Source organism: Vidua chalybeata, chromosome 1 (genome assembly GCF_026979565.1).
Source record: "Vidua chalybeata isolate OUT-0048 chromosome 1, bVidCha1 merged haplotype, whole genome shotgun sequence".
NCBI classification, from domain to species: domain Eukaryota; kingdom Metazoa; phylum Chordata; class Aves; order Passeriformes; family Viduidae; genus Vidua; species Vidua chalybeata.
The window spans coordinates 13,825,321-13,845,218 of record NC_071530.1 but is presented as its reverse complement, the minus strand read 5'-3'; the positions used below and the strand labels follow the sequence as shown (position 1 = coordinate 13,845,218).

Genomic DNA, 19,898 nt, shown 5'->3' with positions numbered 1-19,898 from the left:
TTGTCTTATATTCTATCAAGATGGAAGAACAAAAGAAAACAACCAAGCTAAGATAATAAAATGCCAATGCTAATAGTGTCTATTGGGTTCTAAATATATGGGTCTATGAGAGACCAAGCTAATTTTTAGGCAGTCCTGGGGGCAAGGATTACTGGCTTATAGGATGAAGGGTAGAGAAACAAAAAACCCCAATGTGTTAGCACTAAAGTGAAATTAAACCCCATGAAGAGTCTCACAGAGGCTCTAACTAATCCTTCTCTGGGCTATAACAGACAAGGAGGAAAAATACCACAATGACTTCCAAGTATTATTTTCAGTTTTACACATTAGAGAACTGCAAATAGTTCATTAACCCACTGCTCTCCAGGCAGGCTGCCTTGGAGAGTCTGATTATTCCAAAATAGCATATGTGCCATTTCCTAGGCCAGGAAAGTCTTTCCAGAAGTCAGATTCTCACAGGAATGAAGCTTTGTAATGCCACAAAAGAGTGACACTGACTGGAAGGTAAGGATTTAAAACCCGTGACTATTAATTTCTGAAACATTACTGATTACTTACGGAGTTTGCAAAACATTTTGGAGCCCTGCTCCAAAATGCTTGCCACTTGAGTATTCTCAGCATATTCACCTGCATGAGTGGTACCTTCCCCTGTAGCATGGTATCTGCAGGGGTCTGATGGCAGAGGGTGATAAAAGGGAAGAACATGGGATCCAGGAGATAGGAAAACACTTCCTGATCAGCAAAGAGAAGTAAACAGAGGTAGGAGGGAAGAGCTTACTCATAATCTTATTCAATATAGGTTGTTAGCCCTCTGCACAGCTCTGCAGGTTTTAAATGTCACTGGATAGATGGTTTGCAGTGCTGTGGCCTTTCCCTTCTTGGAAGTGCTCTTCAAGTCAACTTCCAGAACCACCAAAAAATCTCTTCATCTGAGAAACATCCCAGCATTTACAGGATGCATCACCCTAAGTAGTAACTCCTATCTCTATCTCTGGTGGGCCTGGCAGTAAGCTCCAATTCCCACGCATAAACGATCCCGCAGACTTAAGAACACTCCTGTGACTGACACTACTAATAAAGAAGTTTAATACAGCTGCACAAGAGCCTGCTTTTTAAACAAATATTTATCCAAGCACAGCAATATAGTATTTCATAGCTTTCATGACCATTCTGCTATTGCTAAGAATTATTTTATATATACTAGAAAGACAAGGTCTGCTTATTTCACTTTTTACATATTCTTTTATTATATCAGAGTGTTTCTATGCAGTTTCCAGGTTTCATTACTCTCATGCCAATTTACGCACAAAGATATTACAGAGAGAATCAAAGTTAACAACTTCATAAAATGTTCTCCTTTTCTTTTTGGAAAAGCAGCAAAGAAAGTATGTGACCCGACCTGAAAAAAAACAATCTTGCCTCTTTGCACTGAGCAGATGACAGTTAAAGGAAGTGGGGTTATTTTCAGTTTCCAGATATTCCTTTGACATAACTTGATTCCACTCCTGATAGAAAATAAAGCAGTTCATAAAGGTCTCCCTTCTAAAATGAAGGTTTTTTCTTTTAATGGCAAAATGCATGCAAAAAGCATATGATTATGGTATTTATGTTTCCATTAAAATGTCCTCAGCAAGCTGGAGGAGTCTAACCTACTATTTTCAAGCTATTTAGATTTACAGCAGCACAGTGCCTATTTTATTTCAATTTTATTTCAGGACAATGCACTCTTGGTGGGAAATGATTAAAGAGTGACAGCCATTAGGAGTTGTCTTTCTACATCGTGCTCAGCTATGGATGTCAGGTGATTACCATAAAGCCCCACTGTATGGCATCCTTGTCATCTACATGAAAAGCAGTATTGATCAGTTGTTCAGCTTCTCTTCTGTGTCATGCAAAACATACTAGAGACATTTTTCAGCTAAGCTGAAAGCCTTATTCTCAAGCACTATGTTCTTGAGACACCTCTTTCCCGACTAGTAAAATAAACATAGATTATACATTCCACCTCTGCTTCACTCCATCAATGCCTAACACAGAAGTGAAAAACTTCTTAGCAGCCCGTCTCTATTTGCTGTCAGTGCAGTGGAGGGAGCTGATGTCACAAGGGCAATTCATGTATATGGAGCTAGGCTGATCATCAATCTCTTCCAACATATTTATTTATTTGTTTACTTATTTATTGCTAGAGCTTCCTTTCTTCTGAGCAATAAACTCCTCTGTTAAGAAAACTATCTGCTTTGATTCTCTAGGATAAAGAACAGAAAACAACTTTCTTTAGTGTTTCATCTGTAACTGATATAATCACTGAAAAACCAACCAACCAAGCAACACTTTCCACTCTAAACTCCACCAATATACATTAATGATTGAACTCTGATGCAATACAAATCTGCATTAAGGTAGTTCTAAACCAGTTTCAAGTCCTGTAAGGATATATTTGAGCAGCATTTACTATTTACAGGCTCGGTTTTTTTAATAGCCATTGCTGGTAAAATTGGGTAAAACACTGTAACTTACACACATCCAGCTGTGCATGTCTCCAATGAGTGAGTTAATATCTTTTTCTCCTTTGCTGTATTTTGACATTATATGATCTACTTTCTATTTAGAGAAATGAAAAGAAAAAAATTTAAGGAATAACCAGGTGCTTCCTACCGTTTTGTACTATCTGTCTACACTGATGAGCAATTTACATACTTGTCCTCCACTTTGCTATTCACTCTTTGCCATGATATAGTTAAACTTACAACAGTTGGTGGTATGTGTTGATGAAAGTAATAGAGAAGTTGAGGGAATATTAAAGGAAAACAAACCCTGACAAGGCCTCACACACAGCCAAAGTAATTCTCTTGCAAGTTGCAAAAAAAAAATTGTCATAAGTGTTCAGCAATGGTATGCAAACTATTATGGGACATTTTGTTATAGGCTCCTTCGTAACAGACTTTTAAATAACCTTTTGGACATACTTAAATGTCAAATTTTGTTTGGCACTAAGCACCAAACTTCAATAGAAATAACATTTCCCATATAAACAATGCTGCTTTTAATATGAACGTGCTAAAGATTTGAGACAGCCTGGCCATTACCAGCTCCTGGCAGTTCAGCACAAGGGTGATTTCCCTTTCCAGGGAGTTCAGCACTGAGTTATTTCCCTTTCCAGGCAGTTCAGCACTGAGTGATTTCCCTTACCATCCACAATGGCTAGAAGCAGTTACTTGGGTAACCTCTGAAACATCCAGAAGAAAGGAAAGGATGGGAGGGAGAAGAAGTATAACACACTGAAAATAACACTTATCACGGGTGAACACTCATGTACACAATATTTTAAGGATGGAGAACTGCAACCAACTATTTCTCATCAAATTTCTTGTAGCTTTATCAGAATAAATCAGACTGCAAAGAGAGATGGAGAAGAGCCTTGAGCAGAGGAACTTGGATGCTTGGTGTCAAAAGGGGCATCACACGCAATGCCAAGTTAAAGAGGAAGGTGTCACTGCTGGAAAGGGATAGCAAGAAAGAGGCTGCAATGCACACGAGGTGAGGAGATGGGTATTCTACAGACAAGGAAACAAAGAGTTAACAAGCACCTCAGGTCCACAGAGTCACAACTGATTCTTAGAAAAATGCTCAGATGATGCTTTCTTAGTATATCTACGATAAAGCCCGTAAAAGACAGAGCAGCCTTTGGGAAGGCACCTCAGCCATAATCCAGGCTCTCACACTGAACATTACAAAGGTCAAGCTCCCAGACATCCCTCACACACCTCAAGGATGACTGAAAGCTGCTCCCTCACAGCTGTTACACCTCCTCCATGCCCAACCTAGTGATCTTTAAAATCTCTTCCAATCCAAACTATTTGTTATATGATTCTGTGACACACTCTCTCATCACTAGGCCCAAAGTACAGACTCAGCTTCTGGGAGAGGTAATTTTGAGCCTGAGACTGTACACATCACTGCAACATTCCCCAGAAGGTCTCCTGGAAGCAGGGGGGATTCACCATCTCCACAGCTCGCTTGTTGATAAAGATGTGAGGAGAGAGAGGAAAGAAAACCCTATACACCAGATCTTCATGCCTCAAACCCCTGAAGAGGTATTTCAGAGTACATTTATAACAAATAATAATATTTTTACATTTGAATTCAATATTTCTTTCTGGGTGTTTCTTGTCAAATGTGGCCCCCTTTATCACAGGACTTGGGTTGCCCTTTCATGCCCCATTTCTGGTACCCTACCTGCATTTTATCCCTTTGCTCAGGCCCATTGTGTGTGCTGGGTCTTTCCTTTTGTCACAGCATGATCCAGATGTGAGAGACGGGACCCTCGTGCTCCAGGAGCAGCCTGAATGTACAAAACTACTGCACTGCTCTTCAGTCCTACCCACCTGATTAACATCAGATTCCCCTGGTACTCCATTATCTTCCACTTTACTCACTCTCTCCTGGCTCTTTTATCAGCCACCACACAGAGTTAACCGGGTCACGCAGGTCTCCTATTTTGCTGTGCCAGGTTTGTATCAAAGAACTTTTTTTTTTGTTGATGTGACATTGATGCCATTCAACTCCAGCATGAAACACTGCCTTTGGTCTAACAAAAACAGCCATGAGAGTCACCACGTGGCAGACATATCCAACCAAGCTATCTTGATTTCCAAAGGCACAAAAGTGTTGAAATGTCAGGCACCTGGGTATACTAGTGCCAGCCAATATAAGGCTAAGGAATGCAAAATTCCAAGGACACAGATGCTGTCATCTTTTAACATTATTTTGCTTCTTTCACTGAAATAATGTACATACATCCGCGATATATAAATTATTTACTATAGAAAGTAGACCTTTTACACAATGCAAGGGAACAGTTGATTATGAAAATAAAAAGGCAGCTGTGCAACTGATTTTTAGTAAAAATGTACACATTCCACAATGCAGCTGAGATTTTATTTGTCATATTAGAGGATGTATATTTATCAATATTATTTAAAGAAGCATTCCAAAATAGATCAAGTGGAGGGTCAAATACAATACTCTCAGTCTTCAAAGAGTTTTAGATATTTAGCTGAAATATAAATTACTCCATTACCACCTAGAACAGAATATGCAAGGCGAATGCCACTGCTCATGTAGAAGCTATACAGATCTCAAACACTGCACACGAAGACATTGCTTTGCTGATTTTACTGAAAATTCAGTATTTTTCTGCTGGAAAGAATGAGGTAGAAAACAAAATTAATGGATTTACTATGAACTAAATAAATAACTTCCAAATGAGTGAATATGTCTTGCACTAGGATTTTAGTGTTAATTTTTGTAATGCTGAGAAAATGCAGAAATATAAGTTTACAATAGTAAGCCAAGAAAACAGGTATTTTCACCGTTACAGCACAAATAAACCCTGTGAATTCTGCCTTTCACTATTTTTACTTTATGTTAGTTTACATTCCTGTTTTAGCTTCAGGTTTTCAAATGAACTCAGAACTCCATCAACAGAAACCAGAATTTTGCCCAGTTTCAGCATAAAAACAAGCAAGACACAGTTTAGATAATGTAACTGCAGGAAGAGTACAACTCATAAGCTACAACCCAATGAGTAACTCATGAGTGAAGCTTAGAATTTGCTCACTTGGTCTATACTTAATCAAAAATCTCAACCTGATAGACTGAAGTTCAGGACCATAGTAGGACTAGAATGCACGTAAGCTTTAACACATTTTTGCTATAACAACAGTAACCTTTTAGAGATTTTGTAACAGCTGTAAATAGATTGGAAATGCCGTATTCCACAAACATACCTGCTAGAGCTTTGAGAAATAAACCTGATTACATTGAAAATTTGAATTTAATTCTAATGATATCCAACAGTGATTCCAAAATTCCAAACCATCTGAAGAAGGAGAAGAAATGTAGTTGCTCTGCAGAAAACAACTTTCCTATCCCATTCTGTAACAGGTTTATTTGAGTGAGTTCAAGACTCTTCTACATAAAAGCTTTAAAAAGCCATTAATAAAAGTGCAGCTCTGCCTTTCCAACTGATGTGGACAACCATCTCCCATGACAAAAGCAATACAAGGGCAGATTTTGAGAGGGTGTATTGATTGATGTGTGGCGCCTACCTGTCTACAGGTGACGACTTCGAATTCCGTGGCTTCTTCACTTGGGCGTACAAAGCTTCCACCGTCTGCCCTTCCCTCGGGCTCTGCGGTCGGGCACTCAGCGTTATTGTGCCGCTGTTTGGAGAGTCATAGGCAGCGATCCCAGCGTACATTGGATCCGCATCACAGCCAAACGTCCGGTTGAAATCCTGGATCTCTGCGTAGTCACGTTCCCGAGCTTGCCTCTCTCGAAATTCTCGAGTTTTCGCTTGGATTCTGAAAAATTAAAAGGAGGCTGAAACCGATGGATGTCTCCCCTGAGAAATTTGAATGCAGCAGTTAGCAGACACTTTAGGTAGCCTATTTTAATGGAAACCAGTGAAGGTTTCCAGTTTCAGTTTGCCATGAGGTCTCAAGTCTACCTTGGACATTGAAGCCTAGATTGAAACAATGCTAACAATCAACATTTAAGGAGTACATCTGATTATCCACTGTCTTTTGTTTCATTATTAGCTAAATAATGACTAGCCATAGCTGCTGGCAAACAGAGTTAATCTATAGTTTCATGCTTCTTATGTTGCCTGTGCTATTACCTGGCCTGACACCATTCATATTATATTGTACTTCATCAAAACTTACCAGATTTAATGGTTCTAACGCATGCATTTAGAGAGGAATTTTAATGTACTTTCTTAGTTTAATACTACAAAAATCTTTTTTTTTCAGAATTTAAAAACTGTGTAGGGGTAGGAGAGGGATGGACATATTTATGTTTGCATGCATGCAGTAAACAGCAGAAGCAGATTTTTGTATGATTCCTTTGAGATGTACATGCTTTTTAAAAAATATAAACAAACTGAATCTGGCATCTCTCAAAAGCAGGCTGCATCTTCTCAGAAAGTAAAAACATGTGCCTTGTGTTAAAGTTAAAAATGAAAGGTAATGCTGGGCAGGGTTTATATCTATGTGCACTAATTTAGCTGTAGGATAAAAAGTGATATATAGAAAGAGATGACATTTAGGAATCTGACAAGCACAAATCGAGCAGAGGTCATATTTTCAAAAGCACATAAAGCTATTACAAAATTTGATCTGGGCTTCGAAGTCTCTTTGGTATTTTATAAAATTTGATGTACTGCACACACATATGCACAGCGAACTGACCACACCCCCCCTTTACACTGTCACCCCAGACCAGTTTAATGCTCTGTCATCATTGCAAAATGAAGCTGTCTCCTCCCTTCCATTAGTAAAATGTGCTCCTTTTTCATCTAATACAGCCATGGCTACAGTGTGACAGCATCCATCCATGCAGACTACAGCTCTATGAATCTCTGTTGTGTGCCTTTTCCAAAGACATCTTGTTTGCCAACTTTCAACAAGAGTAGGCTATTCAAAGCATCTGTCTCTTTTGAAAGCAAGCCTCGAATCTTCTGAAAATAGAAAAGCCTTAAAGTTAGGTAACTTTGACATTCTTGGAAATTTTAAAATGGCCCCTTCAAGATTAGATTTGCAAAAACAAAAAGGGATACACAAAGAGTGGGATTCAGACTGCAGATAAAGACATGAAATCCTAGTGCCAGCAGTAGGTGAGCTCAGAGCAGCCACATGTGCAGGCTCTCCTTACACTGGCCAGGAGCTGTTGGCAGCAGACTCCAGGGTCAGGAACCATCCATGTGTCAGAGAATGAAAGAAGTCACTCTAGAGACACTCTTGATGCTGTTGCTCAGGTCTTCCTTGGGAGCTTGGATACCCAGCCTTGACTGAGCTGCTCAAACATAAGCAGCTCTGGCCACCTGCCATCCCCAGGTAATCTTGATGGACTTGTGGCTGCTGGGCAAGGACTCCCCCAGGTCATGCTGAAGTCCCAGAGACTGTGACAGTCCAAATGACACAAGTCATCTGTGTTCAAGCATGTGAATCCAGCCCTGAGCTGGTATGTGAATATCAGAAATGCCTTTTCCTCAGACTGAGTCCCGGGCAAATTGTACCTTTACACTAACAAAGATCACCAAAAAAAATAAGGGAATACAGAGATGCCATGGATACACAGACATGCTTTCCCCCACAAATCCTGGAAGTATTGACCATAGATAGTGATTTGGGATACAACTCATTGACTGAATTACCTTCAACACACACTGATGGTTCAATGATCCATTTACATGCCCCATGGTCAGTCACAGTGAAAAGAAAAAAAATTTAAGAAGTTCATTTTAAACGAACATATCTTTTTAATATTGCAAATATTAAAATTATTTTCTTTATTGGTTGCTTTTTATTTTAATAGGGAAAAATGGAAGTGAAAACTGTAACACTATAGACTAAACTATAAAGCTATAACTATATAGTGAACTGAGAGAATTTTCCTCTACAATTTCAGCAATATTAGATTCGAATTGTTTTTTGTTTAATTTACAGTGAAGAGGGACTTAAATTTAAATGCAAAACTAATTTCAAACTTAAACAGGGTTTCTGCAGGTCTATTTTAAAATAAAAACATGTATTTTACCATTCTCCAAAAACTCAAAGCTGTTAATTCAGAAGTGTTACAGCCTTAATCATTTGGAAGGTATGAGGAGGTATGCTTTTCCTCCTATATAGGAGGAAAAGCAGGTCTGAAAATCACCTGTGCATGTTGATTCCTCTCACTGTAGTTTACCTCCCAATCTGTAGTCCAGTATTAATTACTCTGTGTAGAAATGTATTTATCTACTGATATTTGTCCTCTGAATGGGAGAAGCAAAGGAAATCAGAAATTTTTAGACAATGATAGCTTTAATTTTCCTTTAAATGGATAATTTATCATCACATACGGGAACACTATCTGACACCAATTTGAAGGAAACAAATCCATGTATTTTAGATAACCAAAATTCAGTGCATGAAATCAGACAGTATAACAATAATGTGGCATAGAGTAATTTAATCAGAAGAAAACATTGTTACCTGAAGTGCTTATAAAACAGAATTATCTGGTGGTTACAGGTGATATCTGCCTTTGTTACACAAACTATTATGGGAGAGGGCAGTGACCCTCTGTGACTTTTGACCATGAAGATCACATCACTCCCCACAGGTGCAGACGTGAGTGTTCCCTGTTTCATGTGAACCACCTTTTCTCCTGCATCTGCTTATTGGCTCTTTAATAGCTTGTATGCTGAGCCATTTGCAGCCAGAGCATTCAGGTTTTTCCACGCATGGCTCCATGAGGGATACTTATTCCAATTCAAGTGGGAAAGAACCGGTTGATGAAGCGTTATGCAAGTAATTATGTTCACATCCACCAGGAAATTTTTTAGAGTATTTTCTAAAATTGCTAATACAATGTATTAATACACATATATAGTATTAAAAATGAGAGTCTAAACACATTAAACTTCCGGTTAACTATAAACAAAGTACCCAGTAACTGTTTGCAATAACATTTAACAAAGGATAACACTAAAATTAAAGGTATAAGGTGTCCGACTAAACTGAAACCCAAAATGTTCAGATTTTTTTCTCTTAATTATTCTTTTGTGCTTTACATTTAAGTCAGTGTGAAAATGCTACCACTTTCACATGACAAAAATATACGTACTTCAATCGCTTAACTTATTTTTGAGTATTGTTTAAACTATGTTTGGGTTTGCCTTTTCAAGGATATACCACATTTAAACATTATGTCTTTTGGCTTGAAGGAACCAAACGACTAGGGAAAAATATGTAGGCATATTCTTGAAAAGAGTAAGAGCTCTCAGCTGAATACTGCACTATCCCTTTTGAATTTTAATAGCTTTTAACTCTGAATATATTTTTATATAAGGACTTGAACTTAATGTGATGCTATATTTTATGCTGGCCCCTCTGTGTATTCATGTGTGTATATGCTTGATGTGCCCTAAATCATTTGTGAGCACATACCATATCAAGTATGCATATGGGAAATGCCAGTGCAGACTGTTGTGGGGAAAATTAAAATGGTTATGTAAACACACTGGGCAGCACAGATGAGAACCTGAACTTCACTCTCTGCTTCAGCCCTAATCAGCAACACCCTCATTAATGAAATCCAATATCTGGAGAAGTGTTTGACCACAGTGCTTTGGTTTCATAATGTGGATAACTGTCTTCACTGAATTGTATTCCTTCATGACATGGCACAATAAAAACGCACATGTCTGAGATTTCAAATCAGCTAATTTTGAGGATTTATGGCCATCCTAAGGATTTTGTGGTGGCTTGATAACAATAATAATAATACTAATGCTTAACATTCACGTAACTCTTTTCATTGTCAAAGACTTTTTGCAGAAACTGCTAATCAATTTTTCAGTATTTAAACTGAACTTTAAAAAATACAAAAGCTATCCCAAGGAGTTTCTAAACCCTTCCTGCTGAAGTGTTAACACAGAAAATGTCAACAATGCACTGTCATACTTTTGAGAATCAAATTATAATGTTCAGTATAAACTATCCTCATGCATTTATGTGCCATTCAATTCAAAAGCTAATGATAACTGCCTCAAATGACAATATTGTTAGCTGCAGAACTTCCCATAATTGTTAGAAGAGCTTTTCATTGCAAGCTAATCCAGTAATGATAGACATACCCATTGTACAGCAATTCCTATGCACATGAAATGGTGGTCGCAAAAAGAAGGTAAAAGCTTTTGCATGGCTGTCCCCAGGAAACAGCAGCTACCTCATTCCCTTCTTATAAACTGTGAGCAATATTCAGCTTTCAGATGAAGGCAACTACCATTTTAGACACCTAAATTTAGATATCAAGGTATGTTTTGAACTCCCAGGAGAGCTGGTCAAGATTCAGTCACATCAGGCAGCTGCTGCATGGCCCAGCACACAGTTCAGTCGAACATCTGTAACATGGACATTTTAAGGTGAAGCCAAACCCTTCTCCAGGCTCTACCAATTGTGTTGAATAGCTCTTCCTTGACCACAAAGGGCATTTAGCCATGTAACTCGTATGTGGGTACTAAGTAATCATATTAATGTAGGATTCAATTACACCCTGAGCTAAATGTTTACTGCAGTTCTCTGAACTATACTTTTAACTTTTTTCAGCAACAGAAAAGTCAAATCCGTGGAGCTGGATGAGCTATTGCTGGTAAAAGTGAATAAGCAAAGCTGTCAAAAGAAATCAACCCTAATTTCATATAAAGTTAAGAGTAAAATATAAATATATCCCAAATCCCCTGGGACCTTCAGTCTCCTTTATCAGGATTTTTTCGTATTAGTGATTTAGGTCCTTGCAAAAAAACCATTACTTAATTGATGAACGTAGCATGGGAAAGATATTCATGGCTAGCACATTCCATTTGCCATTGCAATGGCAGCAATGTCCTCCCCTAAGAGCAGAAAAAAAGTTGGCTGCTGTTTCTGGTGTGCAATTGCTTGGTCAATTCAATTAATCCTCCTGCTGCTGCCAGGATTCAGCTATTGCCCAAGTGATAATCCACACCCTCGTCTTTTCCACCGAGACTCACTCATTTACAAAATCAGTATTGAACGCTTGCAGTTCCACATATGTGAGATGGCTGACAATGTTTATTAAGGATAGAAACAGCATTGTGTAAGGACAGAAGCTTAATGACAAGCCATTCACGGCTGCCAGTTCTCAGTTCTTCTACCATCAGACTGGCATGCGCTGGGATGATGGATTGGAAACAGAGAAAAACAACAACATGTTTATAAAGCCAGTCAGCTTGTTCAAGTTAGTCCAGCGGGATGAACACATTCAGTCCGATTTTTGCCAGATATCGTTTCTAATAAAGAGGTCAGAAAGTGCATTGGCCAGCAGCCAGATCTTGTCAAATCTGTCCCCTCCTTCTTTGCTAGTGAAAAATACCTTGCAGGCACAGCACACCAGGTCTCGCTGTTCCTCCCCCAACCTTCTCAACTGCCTTCAGGGCTTTAATGGCCCTTTTTCTAATTTTTGGCAATCAAATCAATATGGGAGTTTGTCCTCTCCTGTATTTTTCTTTGACCTTTGTCTGGAGCCAAGCAGAATTTTTCTGACAACTACCCTTCTAATGAGGGTACCTTGATTATAGGCATTACTGTGATTTCACTCTGAACCAGCATATGACACTTAGCTTTTCTTGCCATGATTAGAGCTAGTCAGTTATCACAGTTATAACCACCCCTCAGCAGAGCCATCTGCTTTCCTGGGAAAATCATTCCGAAGGATCACTGTGCACAATGGATAATCCTGGCCACCAACAGCCACAGCTTGGAAATAAGAAAGACATCTCCTCTTCCTCATTTCCCCCCATCTCATTCAAAACTTAAAAACATTTTTTAAAAAGTCAGAAAATACTGCTATGTAAATATAATTTTTAAATTGAAAGCCTAGAGACCCAACTTCTTCAAGTCATTAAAAGATAAATATTAAGACTTCTGCCTTATCTGCTGTAGATATACATGTGTGGCCAGTTGACTGAAATATGATCATCCTCGGACCTCAGACACATGAGGAAACATGCAAAATGTAGTCAGTTTGCACAAGCATATGGGGACAAAATCAGAAAGGCCAAAGTATAATGTGAAATAAAAGTAGCAGGGAGCTTTAAAGATGACAATAAATCATTGAGTAATTGCATTAGCAGTAAAAGGAAGAGCAAAGAAAAGGTTGCTCCCCTGCATGGCAGAGAGGGAAGGATATTGACAGATGATGCTGAGGAAACCTAAGGCTTAATGGTTTTTCCCTTTGCATCTGTCTTCACTGAAATGGTTGACTGCAAGCAGATGCAGCATAATTGACTACCACCAATAACAAAAATATTTTCAATATACCAGCAAAAAAATAGCTAGAAACTGGTTAAGGTAGTTGAAGTTCATCTGACACACTCAACTGTCTGAGGCAGCCTCAGACTTTTTCAGCAACTAGGAGAACTTGTTGAGGACAGCTAAAATATTGAAAAACTAGGAAAAGTCAATACCTCAGAGAAGAAGAAGAATTAAAGACTCATGAGTTTAACTTCAATCCCTTCTTAAGTAAACTACTCGTAAGCACAGAGGAGATAATGGGACAAGCAGTAGCCACCGTAGAGTTATCAAGAACAGATGTGGTTAAGTCAGTCAGATTCCCTTCCAAAACACGGGAAATGGCCTTGTGAACAGAGAACAGAGAACAGTCCCAGGCTAAGAAAAACAGCTATGGGATGGATGCAATAGGTTGAGCAAGGCTGTTCCTACAGACTATCCAAAGAATAGATTCACAGTCACAAGACTGGACAGATTGAGATATTTTCTATGTGGATCACTCTGAATTTACTCAGGGTTTTTCATTATTAATTAGGACACTGTTGAATCTGCAGAAAACCCAAATGAAGGAACTTTGGAGGAAAGGATTAAAATTTCAAATGTTTTTGAAAAAAATAGAATTAACTTAAATAACAGCAACTAGAAGGTAATTTACACAGTTCAAATAAATAAACAATCAATTAAAAGTAGAGAAAAAATCTGTGAGTTGCTTTTTCAAGAATGGATCTGGAAGTTCTACTGGGTAACATATAGGAGTCAGCAACATCAAGCTGTTTGGGGAAGAAAAAGACAGAGAGGGGACATAACAGCAGTCTGCAAACACCAGAGGAAAAGAATAATGTGTTAGGTATTTAACTGAAGCAAGAATAATTAAGATACTGTGAGCAGGGCAACTTCCTAAACAAAAGGTAGTGGAAAAGACTGCCATAGGAAGCTGTAGAGTTTTTTGTAAACTAAGGAAAACAAAACAAAACCAAAAAAAAAAAAAAAACAACAACAAAAAAACATAAAAAATAGGATGAAGCAAACATCTTGCAGGAATGGCATACCCTGCAGATACTACCTTGAAAAAGTGATATGGTCTCTCTTAAAAGATCTATAATTCTGCACTAATACTGAAATTTTACATAATGTATTTCCTACATATTGGTTCTACAACAGCTGAGAAATATTACTAGGACTACATTTTTTTTTAAAAAGGCTGCCCATCATCTCTAAATTAAAGAAATGTATCTACATAATCAGACAGTCTTAATTTTCTTTCTCCTTCAACAATCACAGCCTATCTGCCAATTAGAATATGTGATAGTACTTACTGTCTTTCTCAAGATCCCCCCTCCTCAAATCAGAAGAGATGCATGAGAATTTCAAAAACGTTTAATGAGCTACAACCCAGGAGGGCTGCAGTTAAAAAAGAAAAAAAGGTGAAGGATAAAGGTGATAAGGTGATTACTTTAAGTGCCCTAATATATTAAGGAGAGAACATTATGCTCATTTTTATAAGGAGTTATATTAAAGAAGGCTATTAAAGAAGGCAGCAAAATACAAATGAAGACGTAAAGAATGAAAAAATGCAGGAGAGAAAGTAAATATTATGCATATGAGCAGGTGAAGTGCAAACACCAATTTGAAATCAAGTGACATTGATGAAACTAAAGGAGACATTAAAATTATTTCCTCTAACCTTGTGGAATCTCTCATATATTTCACCCCCATCCTTCCTTATCACCTGACCTTCTTGATTCACCCTTTGTCTTTACAAAGTGAAGACACGTCTGTGTCAGCAGGTTTGTCAGTATCTCAAACCTGCTTTCTCGGATGTTGCAGTGAACAAGTGAAAATCCTTGCTTACTTTGGGTTAAAAAATCTGCAAATTATCTTACTTACGCTTCAATGGAGCTTTCAGCCTACTTTGCAGTTAACAGTCTGCCACATTTTAGGGTGGAGGGTTTGCCTGCTGTGCTTTTTTTAAAGAATATGTTTCAGCCAAAGGCGAATGTTGCAGGTACACAGGCAGCATAGGTCCTCCTGTCTCCAAAACAAATACTACCTCCACTGAAATGTTCTGTCCTTATTTTCATGTCTGATCCAAGGATCACTGACCCCAGCAGTGGAGGATCACCCAAATGAGCAAATGAGACTGCTTCCCTGCTGGGAACCATGTTGCATCAAAGAACATCATTGCTGTCTGAAAGTAAAAGGGAAATTAGTTTTTCTTTTGCATAACAAAACTGGCCAGAAAGGCTGATATTTACACCTATGACAACAGGCTGCTCATCAATAGATTATCTTAAGTCTAATCTCCAATTTAGCTCTTCTGCTGGACTGAAGTAGAAAGGAAAAGATCATTATATTCAACTACTGCTGAAACATGACATTGCTGAAACAGAAGCTCCTGCTTTCCTCCCTCCTCACTTTAGGGGCTCTGGTTTCCTCCTTCATGCAGACTTGCTTGGACCATTTTTTCCCATACATTTTTTTCCCCCAATTGGAGAACAATTTCAGAAAGCAGCACTGGTGGGTAACATCAGAATTCTGCAGTTAGATGTGTAAGGAGCAGCTGCTCCTGTGTGTGCAAGAAGCAAATTACACAGGCATACCACTTTTCAAATGGTACCATACCTCATATCATGAATCAAATCAGTCATTCCCAGATACTGCAGGCAGCAACTGGAGGTCGAGCTACAATACTCTTATCAGTTGGTTGAACTGAGCCTATCCACCAGTCATGCTCCTCCAGCTGAGGTCTAGTAACAAAAGTGGGCACAAAATTCTGCTGCTAGCTCTATTTCAGGTCCATTGTTCTGTGTTTCTAGAGTACTATATATAAAATAGCCTAATCTGGAAGTTGGAAAATGAAACAGCATGAAGTGACAAAAAAAAAGCAATGAAAAATCTCACAACAAAGCAAAGATTATGTGAATCTCATACACTGAAGATGAAAGAAAAGGTAAAGAAAAAAAAAACCAAACCAATAAAGAATATAGCTTATAAGTCAGTATCTTAGCTCAGGACCCTCAAATTCACACCTACAACACTTCTGAGGATGCACTTGTAAAACCTTACTGGGTCACAGTACTGAGAGCACAAATCTCTAGCATGGCCAGAAACAGAGCCAGCTGTCTCATAACTCATAAAAGGTTTCTTCTGGTAAATGGTTACAAAATAAAGTTTGCAGCTGTGGTGTGGAGGGAGGATGGATCTGCCTGTTACAAATGCATCATCAGGTGTCTTTCTGGCTAGTCAAATACTTGGTGCTACATTTAAGTATTAGAAAAAGGAGTAGGATTAGTGCCTTGTTTTACTGTCAAAGAGAGTCCTGTAGTACAGTGTGGAAAACCTGATAGGTTTTGAGTTCTGTTCAATTCAGCAAGAGTAAGTTCAGTAAGTTAGTAACTATGGTATAGCTATTTTAATTCTCAAATAAGTCTTTGCCCCAGTAACTCTGCCACTAAAGGAGAATTCATATGACATCAGAAGACATGCTGCTGCCTTAGCCTAAAGTACTTGGCATTCTAAAATGAAACATTTTAGTGCTCTTACTTTGAACTGATATGTCTAAGAGAGTACTGAATTTATATGATCTACAAGACACCTTAAACTAATTTATAACACAGAATATTATAAAGACCGCCTAAATTATCTTTTTTCAATCTATTGCAAGGGACTTGGCTAGATCTTGCCCAGTGCAATGTGTTGAATCACTACAGAAAAATAATAGAGAAAATATACTTTTAGCATGATGTCTTAAAATCTCCATAATTACAATATGTAGCTATGTGGTGTTTTGCTTGAAAAACTACTCCAGTAACTATCATTCTACAAAGGCTTCAATTTACATAGCTCCCAAAGTCAGTATTTTTATGAAGTGGAACTGGCCTGAAAAACAATGCTACAAATCTCCATGAAACTGAGACAAGCAGACCCCATCACAAAATAAGTGAGAATGAGAAACATATTGCTCTGATTTTCTGATCACTGAGGAATTATTCCTCTCCTCTGTTATGGGATGGGAAGAAGGTGAAAGTTTTAACAGAAAACTTTACAAATTACTTATATTCCAAATGTTTGTAGTAATAATAGTTTCAGAGGAAACAGTTTTTCTGAAAGCTTTTAAGTGGCATCAAAATACAGCAGCAACAAAAGTAAAGTTGAATCTTTGAGTTATTTCGGAAACACAGATAATTCTTAGACATTGTAAGAAACAAAAATCCTTTCCTTATCCCAGTATGTTGTCTTTTTTCCTTAAAGTAAGATGAAACTGCTCGATGAAAATATTTTGCTTAAGGAAGAAAAAAGTTGGGGTTTTCCAATAAAAATATTATGGTCTCTCTGGGAAATCTGGAAAGACACCAAGAGTGTCCTGCTGTTCAGCCCCCTACTCCATCTGATACTTTAACAGTTCCAGATGGCCTTTACTACAGGATGACCTTCCCTCTATTCTTTTATTATGACCTTTGGGTCACAAATTATCTATAGGATGCTGCTGTCATTCTGTAAGACACTGCTGTACTCTTTCATCTAAAGAATAAAGATGCTTAACATTAAAACTCATCTTTGTTAGGCTGACCTTCCAATGATGATCAAACCAGACAGTTATTCCAATCAATGTCATTGCTGAAGAAAATATGTTTCATTTTTTGCAACACTGACATTAAGAAACTAAGGCACGGTTTTAAATCAAATCACTTTTGCAATTCTACTTGGTTAGAGAGCATAGCCTGTTATATTCATCTAAAATATCAAAAATATTGCTGCAACAGTTTTGATGAGTTACAATGATTAGAAGGATGTGGTGGGTTTGTTTTTGGTAAATTATTGATGTGGTTTTCATCCCAATGTCATTGATAGGAAGTAATAAAACTCTACGTAGGTTTTATTAATTATTTGTCTTTCTCTATCATCATTAACAGAACACATTGAACTTACACAGGAAAGTATAATAAATAGTCCCAATGTAGTAAATAAAGTAATAAGGTTAATTTCTTTCCTGCTGTCAGTAAATTCATGTTAGCAGTCTCTCGTCAGCTTGACATCAATTAATGATTTTAATTCCAGACTCTTGTCACAGTACTCACCACCCTTTCGTCTAATTAAAATGGATGATGCATGATGAAGGGAAAACACAAGACTTCTGTTCTTGTTGTAACATTTCTATTCATTACTATACTTTTACAACAAAGGGCTTGTGGCTTTAATGGTACTAGAGAAGGATGAAGAGAAGTTTATTACATGTGAGAGATAAAGACCCATATACCCTTAGGAAAATATAATACAGGAAGCATTTTATGGAATAACCGAATCCTTTGGGGGGGGGGGGGGGGGGAAATCAGTCTTATTTTAACTATTAATGAACAGGCAGAATGTTTCCCTCTAAATTTAGGACAAATAATGCACGAACGACACCCACTCTACTCGCAGTCTTGTTTACATCCGCACAAAAAAAAAAAGAGTGTTGTCAGCCTATTGACTGAGCTCCAAAAGTAACAGCAAATCCGCCAGTGCAGGACAGACGCCTGACCCGCCTCCCCGGGCAGCGCCTCCGCGCTGCGCCCTCGCCGCCGTGCGCCGCCAGCATCGCCTCCTGCCCGGCCGCCCAAAGCCATCGCCGGCCGCCCAAAGCCATCCCCGCGGCTCAGCACGGCTGTCCCCAGCTGACACCGGCGCCGGGCGCGGCCGCACGGAGCGATCCCGGCGGAGCCGGGCCGGGCCGGGCCGGCAGCGCCGAGCCCGCAGCTCCCCCTCCCGGCCCCGCCGCTTCCCAGGCACCTCCCGGGCGGGGAACTGGCGGCTCTCGGGGCACAGCGACGGCAGAATCGTGTACATGTAGCTCCCTTTGTAACCCAGAGGAACAAAAGGTCATGTTTCCCGAATCAGAAAGGGGGGAAACCAGTCCAGCAGGAGGCTTCTGGTCCAGACGGGAGCTATTCTCAAGCACGTAGCCCGCGTTAACTGTCCTGCAGCACGCACAGCACAGGCTGCGACTGTCCAGCGGCTGCGACAGAGCAGAGCGAGCCCCCGGCTCCACAGGCCCCCATCTGACCGCTCTATCACCCTCCCAGCATCTCCGAAGCCTTTGTCACAGCACTCCCAGCAGCACAACACTTTAATTCTCTCCCAAAAGGTTTCTCCTTATCTCCTCAAGACTGATCCTCCCAACACAGGTGTTTAATGAAGCACTTGATTTTGCATCCATTTCAGTGGAAGTTGAGGAAGAATACAATACTGAGATTAAAACACTTTTATGGTAACACAGAGGTTTATAGAACATTAGTAAAGCTCTTAAATCTGTGTATTAACCAAACAGAGAAAATATCCTCTAGACTTTGCTTCCAAGAGGAGAAGTGCCTCTAGAGGCGGATTACAGCATAAGCACTGTTTGCCCGTAGATGGATCACGAACTCTGAATCATGAGATTACATGAGAATTGCAACTTTCATCTTTTAAGCATTATCCAGCATTGAAGCATGCTGGATTCAGATGAATTTCTTAAAAACTTCACATTTAATTCATTCCTCTGTTATCTACTACTCGGGTACAAAGAGTAAAGTTGTTCAGGTCAGGGAGAACTTTCTTTGCTAAAGGAAGTCAGTCCAAGGCTGAAGATCGCAGGCACATAGAGCCTTGCCATGTGTGCCAAGAATTGCACATGCCTGCGCTAAAGAAGGAAAGACCGCAGGGAAAGGTTTTGGATTTGCTGACAATATATTTTGTAATGAACACAAAGTTGAAATGGAAAGAAAAAGAAGGGAAAAAAAAAAAAAAAGCCCAAAACAAAAAAAGCCCAAAAAATTAAACTGAAGGGAAAATGCAAGGGTGTGGAAGAGGAAGAAACAAAGGTTTCAGAACCTGCTGTTTGGAAAGATGTCCCTCTCCAGTAAAGACTACCAATAACAACCGGAAGACAAAAGCAGTAGATTCTTTGAGCAATTCTGTCTTCATATCTCCTAAGAAAGAGACTCTACTAAAGAGCCTTGAAGAATTCAGAAAACATTTCACGGCAATCAGGTTGCAGGATATCAATGGACACACTGGCTAAAT

General features: G+C 38.9%; 1 protein-coding gene across 23 annotated transcripts in view; it reads right to left on the bottom strand.

The window, feature by feature from the left end:
* PARD3 (par-3 family cell polarity regulator) overlaps positions 1-19,898 on the bottom strand; it is a 487,425-nt gene that overhangs the window by 91,814 nt on the left and 375,713 nt on the right. For all 23 annotated transcript variants that reach the window (XR_008429410.1, XM_053935684.1, XM_053935553.1 and 20 more), the window contains one exon: positions 6,111-6,365. Coding sequence is in view for 22 of the 23 variants with exons in the window: in XM_053935684.1 (XP_053791659.1) it covers positions 6,111-6,365 (255 nt within the window). In the remaining variant the exon portion in view is untranslated. The remainder of the gene's footprint in view (positions 1-6,110; positions 6,366-19,898) is intronic.